This window comes from Calidris pugnax, unplaced genomic scaffold (genome assembly GCF_001431845.1).
Source record: "Calidris pugnax isolate Ruff unplaced genomic scaffold, ASM143184v1 scaffold44, whole genome shotgun sequence".
Classification (NCBI taxonomy): Eukaryota; Metazoa; Chordata; class Aves; order Charadriiformes; family Scolopacidae; genus Calidris; species Calidris pugnax.
The window spans coordinates 8,430,777-8,455,254 of record NW_015094506.1 but is presented as its reverse complement, the minus strand read 5'-3'; the positions used below and the strand labels follow the sequence as shown (position 1 = coordinate 8,455,254).

Below are 24,478 nucleotides of genomic sequence, written 5' to 3'. Positions count from 1 at the left end.
ATTCCTTTGGCAGGACAATGTGCTTTCAATTGTCTATCATTTTTTAAGGAATCGTATTCATAACCAAGGTGTAAATGTACATCATTATGCTGTCTTCAATGAAAGTTAAGAGCATTTTCTGAAAAAATGAGTTAGTTTCTTCAAGCAATTTCTGTGCTTGCCTGAAGAACTTTTACATGATAGTAGTAACACTACATTCACCACCTATGAGTAATCATTTTCACTGTTTTTGTCTGGCAAGAAAAAAAAACTTGAAAATTTGCATGATACCATGACCAATCAAAATATTTTGTTTAGTTCAGTAAAGATTTTAGACTAACATTAAAAACTAGTATACGGACTGTATATATATATAAATGTATACTACGTAATCTTGCTAAAAATACCATGCATGCCCAACCCTTTATGCTGTAATTCCTGGCACCATAAAAACAAATTTATGTAATTTCATATTTGAGCAAATCTTTGTACAGCTCTGTGCTAAGCAACACTGGACTAGCAAACAAGCAGAACTGGTTAACAGAGAAATATTTGAAGAAACTGTTCAAAAAAGGTTTGACAGAACACACTGCACAGAGATGCCTCAAGAAGTTAAATACAGCCATGAAATAAATGGCATCCGTAATTTCATAGATTTGGTAACTGCTGCAAGGTCCTGTGGAGATCTGTGGAAACAAGAAGCCTGTACTGACACTTCAGTAAACTATCATAACTAACTTTGAAGTTATGGATCTTGAAAGTATATAAGATGGAATGTTAAGGATCTCTCCTGGAGTTATTTTACAAATCAGATTCCACCTGAGACAGTGTGGCACTGTGCTTCTGTTTTCTTTTGCCTTCTTGGGCTCAGAGGTTCCCTTGCCCCCGATGCACCGTATTTTAGAGTGACCTCCTTTGAACTGATCAGGTGAATTCCCTTCTCTCCTTCCTGTTCTTTCTAGCTTCACTTTATAATTCCTTTTCTACACTCCCTATTTATCTTCTACTTATTCTCCTTGTAAGTTATGATCATTTGCTCTTTTGTCATCCTTCATGTGCAGAAACAACAATCTGTTGTTTTGTTTCACATCTACCTCTTTCCTTTTACTTATTTTTCTCCCACTTTCCCTGTCAAGCCTTTAGGTAAAAAATGTTCCTTTTAAAATTAAATTACTTATCTGAGATTAAATTATCCCCTGAGATTTGTCTAGAGTTGAGACAAGTTGGATTTAGATATTTGAAGTAAAACTTCAACAGTTTTTTAGATTACATACAGGACAACACCTGCTACGTGCATTAGCTCTTCATCATTAACCAGCAGCTAATTGTAAAGACGATACTCTAAATCTGTACTGGAAAAAATATGTTTAAATGGGAGCCAACTTAACTTGAAGCTTTTTACTAAAGGATAGCACTGAACTACCCCTTACCTACTTTATTCCTAGAACATTCAAAATCTCAGAAAATAATAATAGGTAAATCAGACACAATTTACCACATTTCACTGATGTGATAAGACAAAATCATAAAACGAGTAAAAACCAGAGGAGTCAGGGCCCTGAGGGCACCAATGGGGTCTTGCTATCCATGTCCAACATCTTCAGACACCTCTCCCCATGCTGCTTATGGCGCAGGACCCCATTTCAGTTCAGCCTGAGTTCATCAGTCCCTACCCCATCAGTGCAACAGCACTGCCAGTCTCTGGTCCGATCTAATGGATCGATGCTGGACCTACGCTGTAGGTAGTTCATCTCCTGAACAGACCTCTCAGACGTACATAGTGGCTTTTTTTCCAGTCCTATCTTCAGCCCTGATTCCTGAATGGAACATGAACCCTTGTTACAGCCTTGTCTCCATTTCTGTCTCTGACCCAATCTCCTTTTACTCCTGGCTGGGCTCCCTTAACGGACCCTGAGCGAAGTCATCTCTCAGGGGCCTGTTACCAGTACCAGGCTCTGCACTGGCCCCCATGGGACTGCACGCTATGTGTGAGGGCACAGCTCACTGCCATTAGAGAATATCTGGTCCTCTCTGTTCCCTGACAAAAAGTCCGGTTCTCAATAGGAACTTGCTTTATTACATAAAAACTCTAAATCTAACCACCTTCTGTATATATTTCTCCCCTGCTAACACAGGCTCTGCAACACCAAAAGAAAACTGCAGCATCTTTCAATGAATAATAAAGATGTTACTTGAGTGGGTGGCATGCTGGCACAGCTCTGGCAACTCACTGGACTGTTTGCATATGGATGAGGTTATATAAACCCTGTTCATCCTCTCTGTGAGCTCCCTCGTACTGACTGCTTGACTCTCACTTTCCCACCTCTGGAGCAGGAACTCTGAACTGGCCTCACCTACCCACTGACAGAGACTACAATCCTGTTTCAGGAATCTGTGTTGATGCCTCTAGACAGTGCAGGCACCTCCCATGGCATTGTACTTAGTCTTACATGGCTATTTGTCTTAAAATTGGAAAGATAGAAATGCAACTTTCCAGACAAGTTTAAGAAACTGTACTCCAGGCATTATTCTTTCCATCATTCTTTTGTCAAGGCTAATGGATCTCAGCAAGAGCTCAAGTGGTCCTACAGGTACAGGTTAGCTGAAAATGTACTCGTCAGACTGGTTTTGCTAATGTTTTGTAATATCTTACTGATCATTTCCTCTGCTACAAACAAGATCAAAACTAGAGGTGGTTTAATAATCAAAATCAACACCTACGGTTATTCTCTTAAATGCTGGTCTGGAGCTGTTTAGCCACATTCCCTGCTATTTGCTGTTTGAAAACTTCCATGAATGTGGATTTTTTGCTTGCATAAATTTGAGAAGAATGGCTGGTCTATATATGAGTGCCATATTCATATGCAAATAGTGGGATTTGTGTATTGACAAGATAATTTATTCTTTGGAATTATACTCTATAAAACATCTCAAATAGCCTACCAGAAAACAAAAGTAGCACTAAGTAACTGAGCTGGTCCATCATATCCCGTAAATAGAAAACCAGTCAAATTGCACAATTAATAAAAAATAATATAACTCATATGCAGAGTCATGAATAGTAAATATATTTAAGAAATAGGTACCAGAACAATTCACAAATTTACACTAAATGCTGTTATTAGCATTTAATGCAAATTCATGTTAGCAATCAATAATTTAACCACAGCCATCTTAGATTTGTAATAACACAATAACCTAAAACCAAGAGCTAAAGGCAGCATTGAATAAAAGTAGGAAAATAATTTTGGGAAGTTCCTGGTATTATGGGTTATGAAGTAGGGGTAGTAAGTAGTGACTAGCAAATAATTTTTGAATTATTTGAAGGCATTCAAATACAACATCATCCTGAATAGAGGGCAATGAAACAATAAAATACTGATTCTAGTGTTACAATAATGAACTCAGGCTAACAGTCTAGGGGAGAAAGCAAATGAATACACTCTAGTTAGTTCAATATTCTAAATTATTTCATTTTCTGTAGGTGGAACTAAAACTAGAAACAATTCTGTGTGCTGCAAATTCTATAATAAGCCAAAGATTTTTAACTAGCATGTGAAGTTCTTGTGATTACTAGAAATGTGAGCTTCCAAGGATTCATATCTATTTAAATCTAAAGACTACTAGATTAAGAGGGAAACATGAGTGAATCAACTGAACTTTCAAGAAACCATTATTAATTCAGTTTTAGTAGACTTAGATCACTATATAATTCATGAAAGACAAACTTCATTACATTCTCACTTGCCACAACATCTCTAACCCTAACATAATTGTAAGAGTAATACCTGTTATCTCATACAAAAGACCATCAAAGATGTTGAACAAAGTTTTAGATATCTGCCCGTAGTAATCACTTTATCGTTTTCATTCAGTCTATATTAGAAGTAAGGAATAATCTGTTCTCTTTAAAGTATTTCCCGGCCACAGGTGGTGAAAGCCTCACTTTTCATCAGATACTTTTAACTCCACTGAGGTGCTAATTTCTATTCTGCATGTATTTTTTAACTTAGTATTGAACTTGATTCTGCTTTAAGGAATAAATGCTGTTCAATTTAGTGACACCAACTGAATTAAATATTGAAATGCATGGGTGTAAATGATTACATAGTTGCAAGGTTCAGATTAAACTGCAAGGAAAAAGCTGAACCAAAGCAAGTTACTTCTAAAACTCTCAAGTAATCTGATCATTACTTTCATGTCATTTATCATGGATTGAAAAAAATATTTCTTAACCTCTGGATTACAGTAGAATGATTATGAGAGCATTATAGAATGAGGGCACCATTAGCTTGTCACTTTTTAGGCACATGGACAGACTCTCTGGCATAAACTTTGTGAAATCCAGCCAAACTGTCCTTGTGGAGATGACATAGATTATTAGTGCTCCCCTGGACTGTCATGCTTCAGTGGAGAAACAGGCAAGATCTCAGTCCTACTGGAAATAACTTTGAAAAATGTTTTAATCCATTTTTTCAAGTTCTGCAGTCTGCAATCTAGCTTTGTTGATCCTTTTATCTCCTGTCTAGATGGGCATAGCTCAGCAATATTCAACCCTATCGTGCAAAAAGATATAGTATGTACAGCTCAGTGACTGCAGGGATAGGTCTGACAGAGGAGAGAATTGACCAGGAAGAGGAGATTGGAGCATTAACATTATCATCCTCAGAAATGTTTTCAAATCCTCTTAAGAGTTAGAGACCAATTTACTACCAATAGAATCCAGGAAGTAATGTGAGTAATATTATTTTTAAGCAGTTTCACAACTGGTTTTGTTTGTATCAGTGCAATTTTGTAAGGCCAGGCCATACACAGGCATATCCAAACTTTTAAAGTGAGAATAACTTTTATTCACCTGAGTGATTTCCTCAGTAATACAGTAATGTATACAGTTCTCAGCATTGTCCCTAAACATGCTTAAACATCATACTACTTCACTCTCCATTTTACTATTACTTGACAATATTTCTGAGCTTCACATCCTTGGAAGTCAATGAATATGATTTCCTGAGATTTGTATTCTGTGTGCTTATGAATATGATGTAGGTCTACTTCATGCCTTATGTACTTATTAACATGCATGTCTTCTTTATAAATCAGTATCTCTCACTCCTTCTACTGGGAAGTTATTTAATGTGAGAATATTTAAAAAATACTGAAACAAGGCTCTAAACACAGTCAAGTATACTACTTGAATTTTCACAGATTTGACTAGTATATTCAATTGCACTGAAATTTGTCATGTCCGTGGTCATATAGATTTCTGTTCTAACTGTATTTAACAGCAGAATGTAAGGATCAGATATCAGGTTAATAACTACATGAAAGAAGAGATTGTGGGATTCAGTGCATTACACCCATTTCTGAGACTTCTTTCTACAAAATAAGCAAAAAGTATCTTTAGGCCTGACAAACATTTTACTATATGCTCTCTAAGGAAGAATATATCTTTTGTATTAATTCTCTGATTAAAAAATACAGTTTGGTTACTCAGAAATAACAGCACCACTGACCAGACTGACAAGGATTAAACTTTTTCCAAAGAAGAAAATTTCAGTACCAGAATGGGGTCTGAATCTCCTATGCTATTTCACTAGAATGTTACATCTGATGTGACAGTACCTCTGAAAAGTCTCAGTATATTAAGTCAGTCAAAATTACATGTTAATCCTCCAATTAAAAGAGAGTTTGTAAAAGATTCCTTTGCTCAAGCAATCCTATTGCAGAGTATCTAAATTTAGCATGACAAGACCTGATGGTCGCAAATAGACTACATACAAAATTGACAAGAATTAGGTTATACATTTACTCACTGATGAATGTCAATATTTATAATATTATAGTTCCATTTTCTTAAGTTTCTCTGTTTGCTGTCAATCTTCTCTATTCCTTCTAGAAGACATATGCCAGAATTCATTTATTTAGCTCTTTGAATATAATGATTGAATTGCTTTGCAAACAGTTTTGGAAAAAGAAGCCTAACTTTGAACAGGAAAATCATGGACCGAGATAAAATGTATATGTTTATAGGCACTTACAAGAGAGTGGAAACATAAAAAGAAAATGCATCAGAGTTGGAGACTACATGGGTAAATATGGTCTGATGAATTACATTTTTATTGTATTTTCTGTTTAGACTGTGTTTTCATTTGTAGTAGGCTGTTTCAAAAACAGCTCTGATTAATTGGTGTATGAAGAGCATATAGCTGAATATTACATTTATGACACTACAGGGTAAAATTTCCCATATAATAGGAATACATGAATAACAGAAAATAAAAGAAATGCTTGCAGCTTTTTGCATCCAACTCCCATTGCGTTTATCATAAAACATAGCTAAAAGCTCTACAATTATCCTGCAGTTTGCCCAGTCTTCTGTAAAGTTTGTTTTGGGACTCAATGGATCATTAAAACCGACGTATCTTTATGTCTTATTTAGGCTTTTACAATGTAGAAGTCAACAAAACATTAATCCAATTATTTGTGATTTTTTCTGTAGAATTAATATGATCTTTGGGTAAGTTCAGTGGCATCCAATGCATTATGACTATCATGTTCTCAGTAAATAAATGCCCCAAATATTTCTTCTACATAGTTTACAGCTATATGGCTTCTGTTCTCCACTATTTTATAATCTAGTCGCTTACATACACTTACATTACCATTCAAATAACTCAAAATGCTGAGATTTGTAGAAGAAATATGAAGATTGGTATGAATATTGCATGAATAGAAAACCCGTGTGAAAACACCAGAACCAAGCTACAAAGGGTTAAAGGTATGGTCTGTATTGATAACCAAGGACACAGCTGACAGTGGTAAAACTCTAAGGAATGTGTTTCTGTCAAGACAAGGAGGAGCGTGCTCTGATAAAACAACAGCACAGATGATTTACTGGCAGCGGACCCTACACTATGCAGGAGGACAGCAACAACATCATCTCATGTGATATTCATCTACCTGTTAGTCCAAAAGGAAGACAGACTTCAGCCCTAAAATATCCAAGGTAAGGAAGCAAAACAATGAGCACCAGTGAAGTAAACAAAATTTTGGATCAAAAGGACCATACAATAGCAACTGCTGATTCCTAAAGATCTATCCAAAACCAAGTTTGCTATTGCTAAGCAAAAGGACCTCAACAGATGCAATGAAAATGCAATAGTCAGCCTTCCACATCACACATAAATCACCATGGACAAGCAACTTGTGTCCACAAATGCATGGACACCTTGGTGCTTTTGGGTATAGAGTGTGAGAGTGACTGACATGCATAAGAGAATGTCAGTGACTGAAAACAGTTTTGCCTGAAACAAGAATCGCCTTCGCTTTCTGTAACATCTCATATTGGCTTTAGCTGCACGACTCCCCCCACCCAGCAATTCTGCCATTGCAGCTTAAACATCCGTGTTCACTTTACAGCTGTTAATAAGATACAAGGAAGTGCAGAATCAAACCCAAATGTATGGCTGTGTTCCCTACACTGCAGTCCTATAATTGATGCTAAAGACTTCATAGACTTGCAGTTTAAAAATTTCAAACTGCACATGCATTTCTAATTGAGGAGGCATCAAACAGCACTGGGAGCTTCTGCCATTTCTTTGTTTTCCCCATTATGATGCTACAGATACTTTGGTCTTTCGGCACAGCATATCAGCTTCAATGGGAAGGGGGGATTTGGGAGGGAAGTGATGTTGTCCTTATTTTACAGTCTGACTGTTGTGGTTGGCTATTGCAAAATTAGAGTTGTGGGTTCGAATTGTAAGCTTAAGAGGTCTCCCACTTTGTGAGAGAGTACACAGCTCATTTTATTAAAGCCTATGAATTAAATCCACTTTATCAAAGTGCTCAGTTTAATCACATGGATATTTAAAAAGGGGAAGTAACTGCTGCAAAACAGACACTAAATTACAATTAAAAGATATACTTTCAAGTATATAACTTATCACTTAAAACTGCCTTATGCCAACATGCCTACACATATCTAATTAAAATTCTGCCTTAATGAAGTACTTATATTTTATCTGTTTTCTGCCCTTGGAGAGGAAGGATATTCACAGCTTTGAAGGAAGACCACTTTGCCAAAACTGCAACCATATGGCAGCAAACAGAAAAGGGCCAGCTTAACAAGGCTTCATTTGTTAAAAGAAAGTTTGACTTCTGACTGAAATTTTAGCTTTTATAGACAGAATCATACCAGGGAAGATGAAGGCTTCATGTATGAGTAGTGGCAGTGGAACAGATGGAAGAAAGAGAGGAAACTGAGCATGTCACCTCTGGCAGTCAAAGGTCTGCACAATTTCCTTTACATGTTACAGCTGAACAGGGCATAACATGAACCCTTACTCCTCTCATTCAACTTTTCTGGATGTGGCCCCACCTGACTCCATCTCTTCCTAGTCTGCTGAAGTTATATTTGTTTTACTTTCCCAATCTTTGTGCTCAAACTCACGTCCCTCACAAATCTGAACAGTAAAATTTCTTGCGATTTTCCTCACGCTGTGAAGGAGTCATTGATAACAATAGCATTGTTTATATCAGTAGAGAAGACAAAATAAACAAATAAAATAACTTTTGCATGATGACTGGCTACAACTTTCATCCTAATATGAAAGATCAGAGAAAGTACACTACAAAATGTATCCTAATACAGTGCTACATGACCTGACCTACTGTCGATCCCTGGCATTAAATATCTACCACATGACACAGAAACATGCATATGTAGTGGGCACACCCAGAAGCAATAATGCCTTATTTGTGGAAAAACGTGATGTAAATGAAGTTGTAGGGTTTATTCTGAATACAGCAATACCCACTGCAACTCCGCTAGTTTCAAATGAGATATGGCTCATGTGGAGGCAAGTCAGGCATAGCTGTCAGCGTTCCCTAGTCCTGGTTTCAAAGTGGCTGTAGAAGAGCCAATTCATGGGTCTCTCTGAAGTTGTAGATGTGATAATACATACTGCTAACATAAATATTTCAGAAGATTTGCTAGCTCCCTTGAGAGGGATTTTTTTTTTAATACAGTATAATTCTGTTGCATATACCTCTACCAGGAATAAGAAACATTAATCTTTGAAAGGCACTCACTTAGGTACCCTCAGTGAGCAAAGTTTGGAGCCTTGATATTGATATTTAGACATAGATGTTGATTATGATGCTAAGATTATCACCAAGCATGGGGAAAGGCACTGTTGCCATAAAAGGGCAATAAATAAACTTTGTAAAAAACAAACTTGCTAACTGTAATAAGAAATTTCCTTATTTCAGCTGTAAGAAAAAGGCTTGCCAGTATATTACATACCAAGCCAAAAATGGAGATCAAGAAACTGAAGGATAATTCAGGAAACTGTACCCTGTATTCCTCTAGGTGGAACAATGAAGGCACACTAAAGAAAATAGGTACATGCTCAGCTGACCAAAGTAATCCTGACTGTGCACCTATATGTGCACAGCAACTGGATAGCACTTCTATGGATAGCATCCAAAACAGAATTCATGATTAGCAGAATTATAAAATTGTAAGTCACCCTCCATGTGCTAGAACATATTTGACCAAAGTGGTTCTCTCAAAAGCCCGCACAGTCCGATTGTATATCAGTAGGTTAGTATTAAAACAAAGGCTTTAGATTTTAGAAGAGCAAACTTCAGCTCGCTCAGAGCTCAACTGGGAGGGATTCCATGGGAAGGATAAAGGAGGTAGCAAGTGCTGGGAGTTTTTCAAGAATGGTCTTCTGGAAGCACGAAAACAGGTAAGGGAAGTAGGTGGAGCAAGAGACTCCCTTGGCTTAACTATGAGCTTCTGAGTCTGCTCAAAACCAAGAGAGAAGTGTACCAGAGATGGAAACCAGACACATACCTGTTGAGAACCCCAGTGGCATTGCCAGGGTGTGCAGAGATGTAGTTAGAAAAGCAAATACCCAGCTTGAATTGAAATTGGCCAGAGATGTCAAAAGTTACAAGAAAGGATTCTTTAGGTACTTAGCAAACAGAAACAGAAGGAAAATACTAGTCCACTGTTAAAGTGGAGAGATAAATTACTCACCAACAACACTGAAAAGGCAGAGGTTCTCAACACTTTCTTCACCACTGTCTATACCAGCACTGTTGTGCCTCAGGCCTTGGGAATAAAAATCCAAGTTGAAACAAACACAGACCCACTGTCAGTGAAAGAAGAGTTGGTATGTGAACCCTTACAGGAGCTTGACCCCTGAAAATCAATAGAACCTGACAATATTCACCCAAGCATTTTAAGAGAGCTGGCTGATGTTGCTGCAAGGCAACTCTCCATCATCTTTGAGAAGTCATGGAGATTGGGGGATGTCCCCAAATACTGGAAGAAGACTAATGTCACCCCCATCTACAAGAAGGGCTTAAAGGAGGATCCAGGAATTATAGGCCTGACCTTAGTCCCTGGGGAAGTTATGGAATGAATCTTCCTGGGGGTTATCACAAGTCTAATGAAGCATGAGATTGGGAAAAGCCAGCACAGATTCACTAAGGGCAAATCATGCTTGATAAACCTAATCACCTGCAAAAACAAAGCAAGCTACTAGGTTGATGGAGTGAGTGGTGGGTGTTGTCTACCTGGATTTCTCCAAAGCTTTCAGTATGATTCCCCTCAGCACTAGTCCCCACTGGGCAGTGATTTGATTGAACTGCTTTTATCCTTGTGAATCCAGAATGGAGTCTTTGATGAACTCCAGAGTTGCAGAAAGCTGCATGCAAGGACCTAGTGACCTCGCACATTTGCGTATTTTCATCTGTTTCTCTGCAATTTAACTTTTTTTTTCTTCTTAGCATACTAAGTTACCTAGGCCTGAAAGATTATAGCTTGTCCCAGGGATATCCATGGGACCTATGCCTCAAAAAGATGTTCACCAATTCATTAGATTTCCTTATTGATAATATATGGTTTATATGCTGCAATTTATGACAGATCTAATTGGTATTTTGTGCTTTATAATTGGTTTAACTGTAAAACAGCCTTCACATTATGAAGCTGCAGTATCATCTGCATCTTCATATACAGAGTATCTCTACACAAAGTCACTACGAATTTTTATACCTGAAGAACACTGCAGTCCATTTCACAAATTATAAAAATTAATAATGATTGCATATAAATATATATATGCACACATATTCAGGTATAATTCTACTCCTACAAGCACACATGAACCAAGTCTTGGGACTGAATCTGCCTTGGGCCTACTAAATAATATCCATGTGGCATTCCTGCATGACACTAACAGTAGGTAGGAATTGCACTTGCTATGTGTGCAAATACGCTGGAAGTAGAAATAAAGAAGTTCATGAAAGCACAACTGATTTTTCAACACTATGTTTCAACATATTTTTAAAACACATATATTGATGAACTATGAAAAAATACTCATACTGTAAAGTTAATAGGAAACAGGCTGTTTCTTACTATAAAGTCTACACACTTCAGGTAACATGAACAAATCTTCCTAATTATAAGCACAGTCTGTTGAATAACTTTCCTAATTCCCAAGGTGGACTAAACACAAGGAGTTAATTTCTATGATTTAATGAATGATTAACCATGAAATCTTTTTATCTGAAAAACACCTTTTTATTAGAATGTTAATTTAATTAATAGAATTTTGCTGTTGAGAATAGCATAAATAGAATATATTTGTTCTCAGATGTATATTATTCCATGGACATTAGTTATATCATTGTGATACTCCCTCTCCTGTTCTGAACAGCTAGTAAGACCTGTACTACTAAATCATACTTAATAAGAGTGTGATGGTTGTTGCTTAGGCAACAGAATGAATAAATGCAGGTCAGAATGTGCTTCCAGAAAAACAAAAGCAGGAATATGGTACAGAATAAAGAACAAATATGTCTAACTGATTTTTACTGCATTGAAGTATTAGAGTTCTTAAATGTAAAGTAGCTAATCTATCTGAGACACTTAATTTAGTAAGATTGTAAAATATAGCTGAACATGTAAACCACTTTAATAAAGGTAAAGCAGTTCCCTCATCTTAAAGGAAGATTACAACATATTTAAGTTTGGAATAATTTGAATTATTCTCATAGCAAAGCAGGTCTTTCTTCTCTCATTTTCCTGTATAGTTTCCAAGTTTAATTTTCTTTTTTTAGCATTTTTAAAAACACTCATTTAAATTTTCAAGAGAGGTTTTTTTTTACATAATGTTGATATATTCAAAAGAATAATATATAAAGAAATTGGTGTTTTCTGGTCATTTTTGTTTCCAATACAACATGGGAACTATTCAATTTCTGGTACAAACAAAAAGTGAAATATGTAACAGCATGATGAACAGTGTGAAATCAATAAATTAGGAATTATTAAATTACTGAAATGATACATTTTTATTTCTAGGCAATTTTCCAGCTTTTTGCTTAATCACTGGATTTAAGAGTCTAATCTTCCATTCACATATGCATGTTACTCCAAATAATATTATGAGTAATTAATGTATTTTACCTGCAATATATATTTAAAAAGAAACCACTTCAGAAAAGGCTTAAATTAAAATGACCAGAAAACATTAGGTAACACACAAGTATGCAGATATAACTTAATCTGCCCTATACCTGAAAAGTTTTATTTGTGTATTGGATAATAGAATCTTGTATACAATTTGTATGCTTACATAAGTACACTAATAAGAGACATGGGAAATGAAAGTCTTATAAATTCCCCCAGAACGTGGTTCAGGCCCCTCCACAGGCAGGGGATGAGTGGAAAGCCCTCCAGGGCAGTTTCTTTGGCTGCTCTTGTGCTCATTATTTACCTGTGGTAGGTGTACCCCTCTGCATTTGCTATGCCACCTACAGCCTCTTGTGAACAATTTCCTTCTGTAATCTCTTTAAGACTAAATGATCATCTACTTATGTAACTAATGCTACAACATATATAAGAATAGGTAGTTACATTCTGGGGAACTGTAGCCTGAAATCCATTTTGAATTTTTTTTGCTGGGCTGACAGCACACCCTTACAGCTTTGTTTTCAAGAATATTTAAAGGTAAAGATTCTAATGATTTTTTTATCGATATAAGCAAAAGATCACATGGCAGCCATGTAAAAACAGAAAGAAATCTCTACACTATTATAATGTGGAAATGGCACAGATCTGTGCCTTAATTTTACCATCAGTAACCCAAAAACACATAATGATGTTAGCAAAAGGAATTAAATAGGAAAACCACAACTTGTGATGATTTTACAGTCATAATATTCGTGCTGTTTCATTTCTGTTTCTTATATGCCAGGTGTAAGTTATGAAAAGTTAGAACTGTTCCGAGATATACACAGTTACTAAAATATATTAAAAAGGGGTGATTAATAGTATTTTAAGCTCTGATATTTTATAAGAAATGCAGTCAGGATTTTTGTAAGAGGTTCAAGTAATGGGAATAGTGAAGCAGGTAGAAAAGTGATTATATAACAAGCTTACAAGTAAGCTTCTCTCTTTACTGTCAATATTCATTTCAACAGAAAGTTTGTGCATGACAAGTCTCTGTTACTTTACACCACATGGTAATACTGTAAATCCTGAAGTACATAAAATATTATTTCATTCATATATTCCTGATAAATGCCTGGAGTTAAAACATGAAAATGGATCTATTAAAAGGAATGTGTTACTTTTCGACACAGGGCATAAGTTTCAACAAGTGAATCCCCCAGCCTGGCTATCTAAGATGCAAAATCATTTAACTGAGACAGCCAGAATCACTTGCATAGAGAGCACATTTCATTAAATAATTTTCTGTTATTAAAATACCTCTTAATGCAAGAATGGCATTGGATGTTATTTAAGTATTATAACAATGATGTTAATGTTTAAATAAAAGTAATAATGTGATGTTTTGCACATAGGGATGTTTACAGCTTTTACATACTGTGAAAATCCTGCAATAGATGAAAAAAACTGCATTTTTCATTTTTTAAGCTGAAGATTGATGAGGGGGAGAAAGAACCTTAATATTCAGTTTTTCTTTTACTATATTTCTGGCTAGAATATTTTGTAATGTGTTCAGCTTGGAAGTTTTTACAAGGACAGCTTACATATTAATCTAGCTAGACACAGAAAAGTGAAACACTAAACAGATCTTCCTAGTGCAATGCAGAAGAGCTTTAAGGTTTTTATGAGCACATAAGAGACAGACAAAAAAGGCAGCTACAGTGTATATACACAGCTATGCACAGAAGATTTCTTACCATAAATTGCACATTGTCAAATCCATTAGCCAGCAAGTGGTTTTCATACTGAGGTAGCCCAATATTTTCCAACCATTGTCCCACTGTCTGGACAGGGCATCGGGGTCCTGTAGGAGGGTGAAGAGGGAGGCGTTTAAGCAACGAATAACCATCCACTGGATAATAACGGTAGTCCTGGGCTGAGAGGTGGCATTGCCACATCGTGTTCCTGGGAAAGTTGGTATCAAAGGAGCCCGCCAGCTTGACAGATTAATGTTTTCCTCAAGCAGAAAAGTCAGAAGTAAAACATAGTTTACAGGGCAGTATACAGCGTAAGATCTGATCCTAGCTCTACATTTCTTAGTTATTAATCTTTACTACAGACCAGTACGTCATACAGCAGGAAAAAAAAAAAAAAAAGCATATCAAGCTGTCAGCTAAGCTGTTCTCCGTTATATGTGATTGTTGGAATACTCCACAATGAGCAATGCACTGCCAGCAGCAAGAATTCTTTTTATCAAGTACTCCTACACTCATCAGTATGCAGCTCCATGCTTCTTGCTCCCCCTCGCTCGCTCCCCTTCATTACCCAGCCTAGGCTACACCTCGCATTTTCAATAATAGCCATCAGATAAGGCAGATTTTTTTTTTGTCTGCAAGCTGTAAGCCTGCTGCTGCTGCTTCCTCCTACACACCCATCCAAGCGTCAATCTTGAATGATGAGAGCAGTCAAAACAAATGCAGAAAATAGCAAGATTCAAAAGCAACCTAGAGCACTTAAATCTGAATAGAATCTTCAGACCAGTTATGCTTTACATATCTGTTTTTTGTAGATTTTTACGTTTCACAAGACATTAAGAAATGCAATACATAATCCATAGCCTATGGCATGCTTTACTATGCCCTCCCCTTCCCCCTTTTAATACAAGATAGGTAGTGGTCTGCATCTCTGCTTATATAATAGCAAAACCCTTTAATGAATCGATAATGAATACATTTCACAGTTTCTTTCCTGTAGTACAGCAAAAGACATAAACGGCACAACAATTTTAGTCAAAGTAATTAGATTATCTGCATGATTTCTTCAACCGTAAAATATTATAAGACACAAGAAAACCTTCATGCCAACATATAATAATTCAACTTGAAAAGGTCACCATTTCAAATGAATAATTAAAAGAATATTTTCACTAAGTAAAATTTGAAGTTTATATTCTTTTCTTACAAAAATGTGAATGATAGCTGGCAGACATATAAGATTTGCATGATTTCTGGATAGGATGTATATTTTATCAACTATAAATGGAAAAAAAATAAAATATGATGAATTTAAAATGAAAGCAAAGTTCATTTTCTGCACAAAAACCTAAATACCTCATGATGTATTTTCCATCATTGTTCCATTTTTTGAGACAGTTTCCCTCAAGATGGAAATACTTTACACCCTTGTTCTGAGAGAAATGCGTACTAAACTTTTTGCTTTTTATAACGTGATCAAAGGACTTAGCAAAAAAGGGGGTATATTCAGGATACAATCCTAAGAAAAATCCAGTCCAGCAGAACTTCATTTACTGAACACATCTCTTTGGTTTTTTGCCCACTGTGAATCTCAAGCAATGTACATCTCTAAGGAGAAATTTCTTTCCAAGCATAAGGAAATTATAGGTATCTGTCAAGGGCATCATTTGAGATTGATGATACTATGGCAGAAAACTGTTTCATAGAAATCCAAATCTACAGTCTGACCAACATGTTATAAAGTCTCTGCAAGTGACATGCAGAAGGTCTTTGAGCAGTCACAGAACAGACTCCAAACTTAGATGTATATTTAAAATTAACAATACTGTAAGAGTTTCAGCTCCAACCTGACTAGTCCTTGAACAAAACCAGAATGACCCATCACTGATATTGCTGCTTGGATTTGTGGGACACCTCATGCTGAAACTGAAATCCATAATGATTTTGTAGAATAATTTTAGTTGGGCCATAGAAGATATTTCACAAGGTTGGAAAGTTGCCTAAGACAGCTCTGTTATGAGATTTTACATTACTCAGGTCTTCTTACTGATTTGATACACTACTATGCAAAGCATGAAAGGTTCATTAAGGCTCTCAACAAAGTACTGAAGGCTTAGCAGGAAATGGTAAATCTGTAATTGCTGAAGAAACTTTTAGGAGTTTTCTCAAGTGTTTAATAGCAATACCGTGTGAACATATGCAATGTAGACCACATGTTTTTGGGAAGAGTACAGTGTGCACAAATAGCTAAATGTACTTCAAACATATTAATGGATAATTTATTTTTTTCAGAGAAAGTAGATATACCAAACTGGTAGGAATATAGGTCTCATGAGAGACAAGTGCGTTTGTTCATGCCTGTCTGTAAATCCTATTTTCCAGAGTTTTTCTACTGTGAATCAATATCTTTGTACATAGACAGAGCACAATCCCTTCAGAGTTGTGCCCAACCAGTAGCAAGGCTGCAAGGAGGAGGGTAGGCTATGTTGAGTTGAAATATAGTGGACTTCCCTTGGGCAAGCAAATTTAAAAGGCTGGGCAAGCTCTTCAAAGAACAAATTCACAACATTATTTTAAACAAGTTGAGAATTAAATCCTTGCTGAATTTTTCTTATTTGACTGAGAAATTATGAATTCCTTTGAAAAGTATTCCTGACTTTGTCTTCTTTCCCCCATAAGCAGAAAAATTTATATCAGAAAGAGACCTAGTGAAGCACAATCCCACTCTTTGAAAAGACTATGCATGATCAACTACTATTTTTCCCATAAACACATAGACACAAATGTCTCTGCATCTGGTGTCCCCCACCAAAAAAAATGTTCTGCCCACAATAAGGCACAGCCAGTAATTAATATACCAGTTTTGTGGTCAAACTGCTTCTTCCTTACCTTTCTATAAACAGCATGGAAGTTAGGCTGCCGGTGATGAGAACTGCTTGGCTCAATGCCTTGCAACAGTGTAGGCAAAATTCAGTTTTTCAGTGGCTCCCTAGACACATTTCCTCATGTAGCTGTTGGTACTGTGTCTAACTACCTCCATGGCCCGAGCACTGGATGATTATAGCACTGCTGGTTCCACTGCACACTCTCCTCCAACTCTGTCCCCTGCCAGCATAAATAAGTGTCTGAGCCCACCAACACAATATAAGGTTGCTCAGCAAGGGAAAAGAAAATAAGGAGAAGCAGAGTCAGCTTGCTGCCTTGTCCTCATCCCTGATTATTGTCTCATGGCTGAAGTATCTTTTCATATGCAAGACTTTTTTCCCTTCCTTCTTCTGCCAAAGGTAGTAGTAAGGCAAAGGTGGGCACAGAGCAGAGCCAGGATTGTGGGGATGAAGCCTTTCGTAATGGGAACGTGCAGCTCTTTAGATCTCCTTGTTCTTTGCAAGTCCGGGAGACTTATCTCGGGGGGAAAGCTTGGAATGTTTTTCCGAGCCAGTGCAAGTGGGACCTGAAGCAGGTGCTATTCTTTTGAGACTAAACGGCGATCTCTTCATTTTGCTAGTCTCTAATTCAGTGCCAGCCTCACCAGTGTGCCGCCGCAGGCAGCGCCTACTTTGCCTATGCCTAAAGCTGGTCCAGATCTTGAAGAATGCCATGCAGACTGTATGAGATGGTCTCACCTGCAACATATTTACATACTACTGTGCTTTCCTATGGTTTCAAAGAACATAAATCCCATGATAACCCTTCTGTTATACCACAATCAAAAAAGATGTACCTATTCCTGAATGGGAAAACTGACGCATTGGTCTCTTATAGGGATAGCAATACTTGGTTCTTTCTTCTTCAAGGCAAGAGAAGCAGCACATTGAAGTGATGTCTGTAAGAAAGATACCATCTGGTATGCTATACGATAATTTCTACAAGACGTCTCGTTCCCAGTGAGACTCAGAATATCTTTATTGTGGGGTTTGGAATTGACTGAATCTGTGATATCAGACAGCACATGATTTCAAACATGTTTTAAGGCAGATTTGCTCTAAATACAAAGGAATTTAAGGTCTCCTCTATTTAATTGTCTGTACTGTTACCAATGTGGATTTTTGTTTCTTCATTTTTCTTTCTTTATTTTTCCAATGAGGAAAAGAAAGAAATGCAGTGGTTATTTGTAGAGGAGGTGCTCCCCCAATCATCACAAATAGATTATTATAAAACATTTTCTTTAGTAGGTTGATAGCTGTCAAATATTGATAAACACTTCTAGTGTTAAGGAATCAAAATCTGGAGAATTTTAGTAGCTACTGACCAAGAAATTTGATATTTTGAATTGATAATACTGACCAAGTGCAGACTATATCACCATATGAAAGGACGAATCTTTTATGTAAGCTGACAGCCAGTTTAGCAGAACTGGGGAATAAATTGATGCTAGAGTGAGTACTGTAAACTTTCTTCTTTAATAAAAGCTTTCAGCCTTTTCCCTAAATGGGAAATCCCTAAATGGGATATCATTTTCCCATTTGTATTTAAGATTTCAGCTGGATAAAAAAAGTTCTCTCTTGACATTGCAACAGAACTTGTGCTAGAGCAAAGTTACTGTAACTGGGTGTTCTAGTGAATAAACTAATCTAATGACATGTATTCCCAGAGAGGAGATAAGAATAGCTAGGAACAGGATATTGTATGAGAAAAACTATGCCTAACATCCAGCAGACCAATATAACTAAAGAAAGTTTATTATGGGAGAAGTATAGCAGGTTCCAAGAAGTGTATGCAAGATTCTGCTTTATTTTCTGCATTTCAGTTATGTTATTAGGCTACTCAAAATTAATAGATTTTAAATGATCTTTTTCATAAAACTAAAAAACCTGGATGCCCTACATAAAATCTGTAACTTCTGCCAGCAGCCTAGCTTTTTGGATCATGACGCCACTTTGGATGATCATGTTTGGTTATGCTGAATATCTTCCTGAAAGTACTTTTAGAGATAGTTTTCATGGCATATACAGAAGCAAAACAAAATCAGTAGAAACAGCTTGATTTTAAATAACACTACCTAGTATTTATAATCTAAAGGTTACCTTCCATTGCTTATGCTTGTGCTCAGAATGCAAAAAAATAATTCTCAGACCACAGCTAATGCAAGCTAATGAAACAACCCTCATTGACTAGCAAAATCATCCTCACACTCCTTTTCTGATTTTTATACCAATATTTATTATACCTCTACATTACCACTCCATAAGTACAATAACTGTATCTATAATAACTATAACTACAAAGTCAGCAAAGACAATTCATTTTACTTGACAGATGATTTTTACTTGTCAACTGTACTTCATGAACCCCAATGGCCTTTCTATGAGTTTGTGTTTCTGACTGTTGATGTATTATCAGGAACAGCTCAGTTGAAGTACTCCATTCCATCATGAAACATATATTTATTACAGACACCTCGAAGTTAGGATATTTTTCATGTTCAGTTGATTGCTTTGGCAACTTCAACTTAGTCTCCTTCAGAACCCATCCTGTTCAGTGAATGAGGGAAAGAACTTATTGGAAAATTAAAAGATCTCTTTTCTAGAGCACAGCCACTGGACTAGGACTCAGGGCACCTTGTTCTATTGAAGACTGCCCTTACTATGATGCTGAGCAATATATGTATGGTATATGGTAACATATGGATGCTTCACTGTGAGACCACAGGATCAACTGCATTGGATCACACCACAGATTCATCTAGCTTCAGCCATTCACCAGTTTCATTCACAGTGGCTACTATTAGATGCCTACAGAAAAATATAAGAACAAGATGGACATGCAGTGATCCTTTCCTAGCCCTCTTCCAGTTCCAGCAATCTGCAGCTAAAAGCCTTCCTGAAAGAGAAATGTCATTATGCTTGAAAGTCCTTCATGGAATTTTGTGGCCATAGTTTTGTCTAATTTTGGAGAAAAAACTAGACATTTTGGTGGTTGATGAAATATGCTGGGAGAAAGAGGACTGCAGGGAGAGCTGGGTTCATCTTCCACCCTTCCTCTGTAACTCTGTTCAATGGGAAATGGAGGAGGTGGAGGGAATGTGATTCTGCCTTTTGGATGCCACCACAAGGGTAATAGGTTACTGTAACCTTGTATTGCTCTTATTAAAGATACAGTTAAGATGCAATTAGAATTTAGCTGTATTTCTTCCTTCTTCACGAGCACTGAAGGAGCTCCTACTGCTGGAGGCAGTGGTGATCATGTGATATGAAGCCAAATTTCAGTGAATTCCCACTATACTATGAAATTATTCTATCTAATAAAAATTCCTTTGGCAGGACAATGTGCTTTCAATTGTCTATCATTTTTTAAGGAATCGTATTCATAACCAAGGTGTAAATGTACATCATTATGCTGTCTTCAATGAAAGTTAAGAGCATTTTCTGAAAAAATGAGTTAGTTTCTTCAAGCAATTTCTGTGCTTGCCTGAAGAACTTTTACATGATAGTAGTAACACTACATTCACCACCTATGAGTAATCATTTTCACTGTTTTTGTCTGGCAAGAAAAAAAAACTTGAAAATTTGCATGATACCATGACCAATCAAAATATTTTGTTTAGTTCAGTAAAGATTTTAGACTAACATTAAAAACTAGTATACGGACTGTATATATATATAAATGTATACTACGTAATCTTGCTAAAAATACCATGCATGCCCAACCCTTTATGCTGTAATTCCTGGCACCATAAAAACAAATTTATGTAATTTCATATTTGAGCAAATCTTTGTACAGCTCTGTGCTAAGCAACACTGGACTAGCAAACAAGCAGAACTGGTTAACAGAGAAATATTTGAAGAAACTGTTCAAAAAAGGTTTGACAGAACACACTGCACAGAGATGCCTCAAGAAGTTAAATACAGCCATGAAATAAATGGCATCCGTAATTTCATAGATTTGGTAACTGCTGCAAGGTCCTGTGGAGATCTGTGGAAACAAGAAGCCTGTACTGACACTTCAGTAAACTATCATAACTAACTTTGAAGTTATGGATCTTGAAAGTATATAAGATGGAATGTTAAGGATCTCTCCTGGAGTTATTTTACAAATCAGATTCCACCTGAGACAGTGTGGCACTGTGCTTCTGTTTTCTTTTGCCTTCTTGGGCTCAGAGGTTCCCTTGCCCCCGATGCACCGTATTTTAGAGTGACCTCCTTTGAACTGATCAGGTGAATTCCCTTCTCTCCTTCCTGTTCTTTCTAGCTTCACTTTATAATTCCTTTTCTACACTCCCTATTTATCTTCTACTTATTCTCCTTGTAAGTTATGATCATTTGCTCTTTTGTCATCCTTCATGTGCAGAAACAACAATCTGTTGTTTTGTTTCACATCTACCTCTTTCCTTTTACTTATTTTTCTCCCACTTTCCCTGTCAAGCCTTTAGGTAAAAAATGTTCCTTTTAAAATTAAATTACTTATCTGAGATTAAATTATCCCCTGAGATTTGTCTAGAGTTGAGACAAGTTGGATTTAGATATTTGAAGTAAAACTTCAACAGTTTTTTAGATTACATACAGGACAACACCTGCTACGTGCATTAGCTCTTCATCATTAACCAGCAGCTAATTGTAAAGACGATACTCTAAATCTGTACTGGAAAAAATATGTTTAAATGGGAGCCAACTTAACTTGAAGCTTTTTACTAAAGGATAGCACTGAACTACCCCTTACCTACTTTATTCCTAGAACATTCAAAATCTCAGAAAATAATAATAGGTAAATCAGACACAATTTACCACATTTCACTGATGTGATAAAACAAAATCATAAAACGAGTAAAAACCAGAGGAGTCAGGGCCCTGAGGGCACCAATGGGGTCTTGCTATCCATGTCCAACATCTTCAGACACCTCTCCCCATGCTGCTTATGGCGCAGGACCCCATTTCAGTTCAGCCTGAGTTCATCAGTCCCTACCCCATCAGTGCAACAGCACTGCCAGTCTCTGGTCCAATCTAATGGATCGATGCTGGACCTACGCTGTAGGTAGTTCATCTCCTGAACAGACCTCTCAGACGTACATAGTGGCTTTTTTTCCAGTCCTATCTTCAGCCCTGATTCCTGAATGGAACATGAACCCTTGTTACAGCCTTGTCTCCATTTCTGTCTCTGACCCAATCTCCTTTTACTCCTGGCTGGGCTCCCTTAACGGACCCTGAGCGAAGTCATCTCTCAGGGGCCTGTTACCAGTACCAGGCTCTGCACTGGCCCCCATGGGACTGCACGCTATGTGTGAGGGCACAGCTCACTGCCATTAGAGAATATCTGGTCCTCTCTGTTCCCTGACAAAAAGTCCGGTTCTCAATAGGAACTTGCTTTATTACATAAAAACTCTAAATCTAACCACCTTCTGTATATATTTCTCCCCTGCTAACACAGGCTCTGCAACACCAAAAGAAAACTGCAGCATCTTTCAATGAATAATAAAGATGTTACTTGAGTGGGTGGCATGCTGGCACAGCTCTGGCAACTCACTGGACTGTTTGCATATGGATGAGGTTATATAAACCCTGTTCATCCTCTCTGTGAGCTCCCTCGTACTGACTGCTTGACTCTCACTTTCCCACCTCTGGAGCAGGAACTCTGAACTGGCCTCACCTACCCACTGACAGAGACTACAATCCTGTTTCAGGAATCTGTGTTGATGCCTCTAGACAGTGCAGGCACCTCCCATGGCATTGTACTTAGTCTTACATGGCTATTTGTCTTAAAATTGGAAAGATAGAAATGCAACTTTCCAGACAAGTTTAAGAAACTGTACTCCAGGCATTATTCTTTCCATCATTCTTTTGTCAAGGCTAATGGATCTCAGCAAGAGCTCAAGTGGTCCTACAGGTACAGGTTAGCTGAAAATGTACTCGTCAGACTGGTTTTGCTAATGTTTTGTAATATCTTACTGATCATTTCCTCTGCTACAAACAAGATCAAAACTAGAGGTGGTTTAATAATCAAAATCAACACCTACGGTTATTCTCTTAAATGCTGGTCTGGAGCTGTTTAGCCACATTCCCTGCTATTTGCTGTTTGAAAACTTCCATGAATGTGGATTTTTTGCTTGCATAAATTTGAGAAGAATGGCTGGTCTATATATGAGTGCCATATTCATATGCAAATAGTGGGATTTGTGTATTGACAAGATAATTTATTCTTTGGAATTATACTCTATAAAACATCTCAAATAGCCTACCAGAAAACAAAAGTAGCACTAAGTAACTGAGCTGGTCCATCATATCCCGTAAATAGAAAACCAGTCAAATTGCACAATTAATAAAAAATAATATAACTCATATGCAGAGTCATGAATAGTAAATATATTTAAGAAATAGGTACCAGAACAATTCACAAATTTACACTAAATGCTGTTATTAGCATTTAATGCAAATTCATGTTAGCAATCAATAATTTAACCACAGCCATCTTAGATTTGTAATAACACAATAACCTAAAACCAAGAGCTAAAGGCAGCATTGAATAAAAGTAGGAAAATAATTTTGGGAAGTTCCTGGTATTATGGGTTATGAAGTAGGGGTAGTAAGTAGTGACTAGCAAATAATTTTTGAATTATTTGAAGGCATTCAAATACAACATCATCCTGAATAGAGGGCAATGAAACAATAAAATACTGATTCTAGTGTTACAATAATGAACTCAGGCTAACAGTCTAGGGGAGAAAGCAAATGAATACACTCTAGTTAGTTCAATATTCTAAATTATTTCATTTTCTGTAGGTGGAACTAAAACTAGAAACAATTCTGTGTGCTGCAAATTCTATAATAAGCCAAAGATTTTTAACTAGCATGTGAAGTTCTTGTGATTACTAGAAATGTGAGCTTCCAAGGATTCATATCTATTTAAATCTAAAGACTACTAGATTAAGAGGGAAACATGAGTGAATCAACTGAACTTTCAAGAAACCATTATTAATTCAGTTTTAGTAGACTTAGATCACTATATAATTCATGAAAGACAAACTTCATTACATTCTCACTTGCCACAACATCTCTAACCCTAACATAATTGTAAGAGTAATACCTGTTATCTCATACAAAAGACCATCAAAGATGTTGAACAAAGTTTTAGATATCTGCCCGTAGTAATCACTTTATCGTTTTCATTCAGTCTATATTAGAAGTAAGGAATAATCTGTTCTCTTTAAAGTATTTCCCGGCCACAGGTGGTGAAAGCCTCACTTTTCATCAGATACTTTTAACTCCACTGAGGTGCTAATTTCTATTCTGCATGTATTTTTTAACTTAGTATTGAACTTGATTCTGCTTTAAGGAATAAATGC

At 36.7% G+C, this 24,478-nt stretch overlaps 1 protein-coding gene across 1 annotated transcript in view; it reads right to left on the bottom strand.

The window, feature by feature from the left end:
• ANKS1B (ankyrin repeat and sterile alpha motif domain containing 1B) overlaps positions 1-24,478 on the bottom strand; it is a 455,905-nt gene that overhangs the window by 205,114 nt on the left and 226,313 nt on the right. Inside the window, exon 15 of the mRNA XM_014963686.1 lies at positions 14,209-14,315. Within this exon, the coding sequence (XP_014819172.1) occupies positions 14,209-14,315 (107 nt within the window). The remainder of the gene's footprint in view (positions 1-14,208; positions 14,316-24,478) is intronic.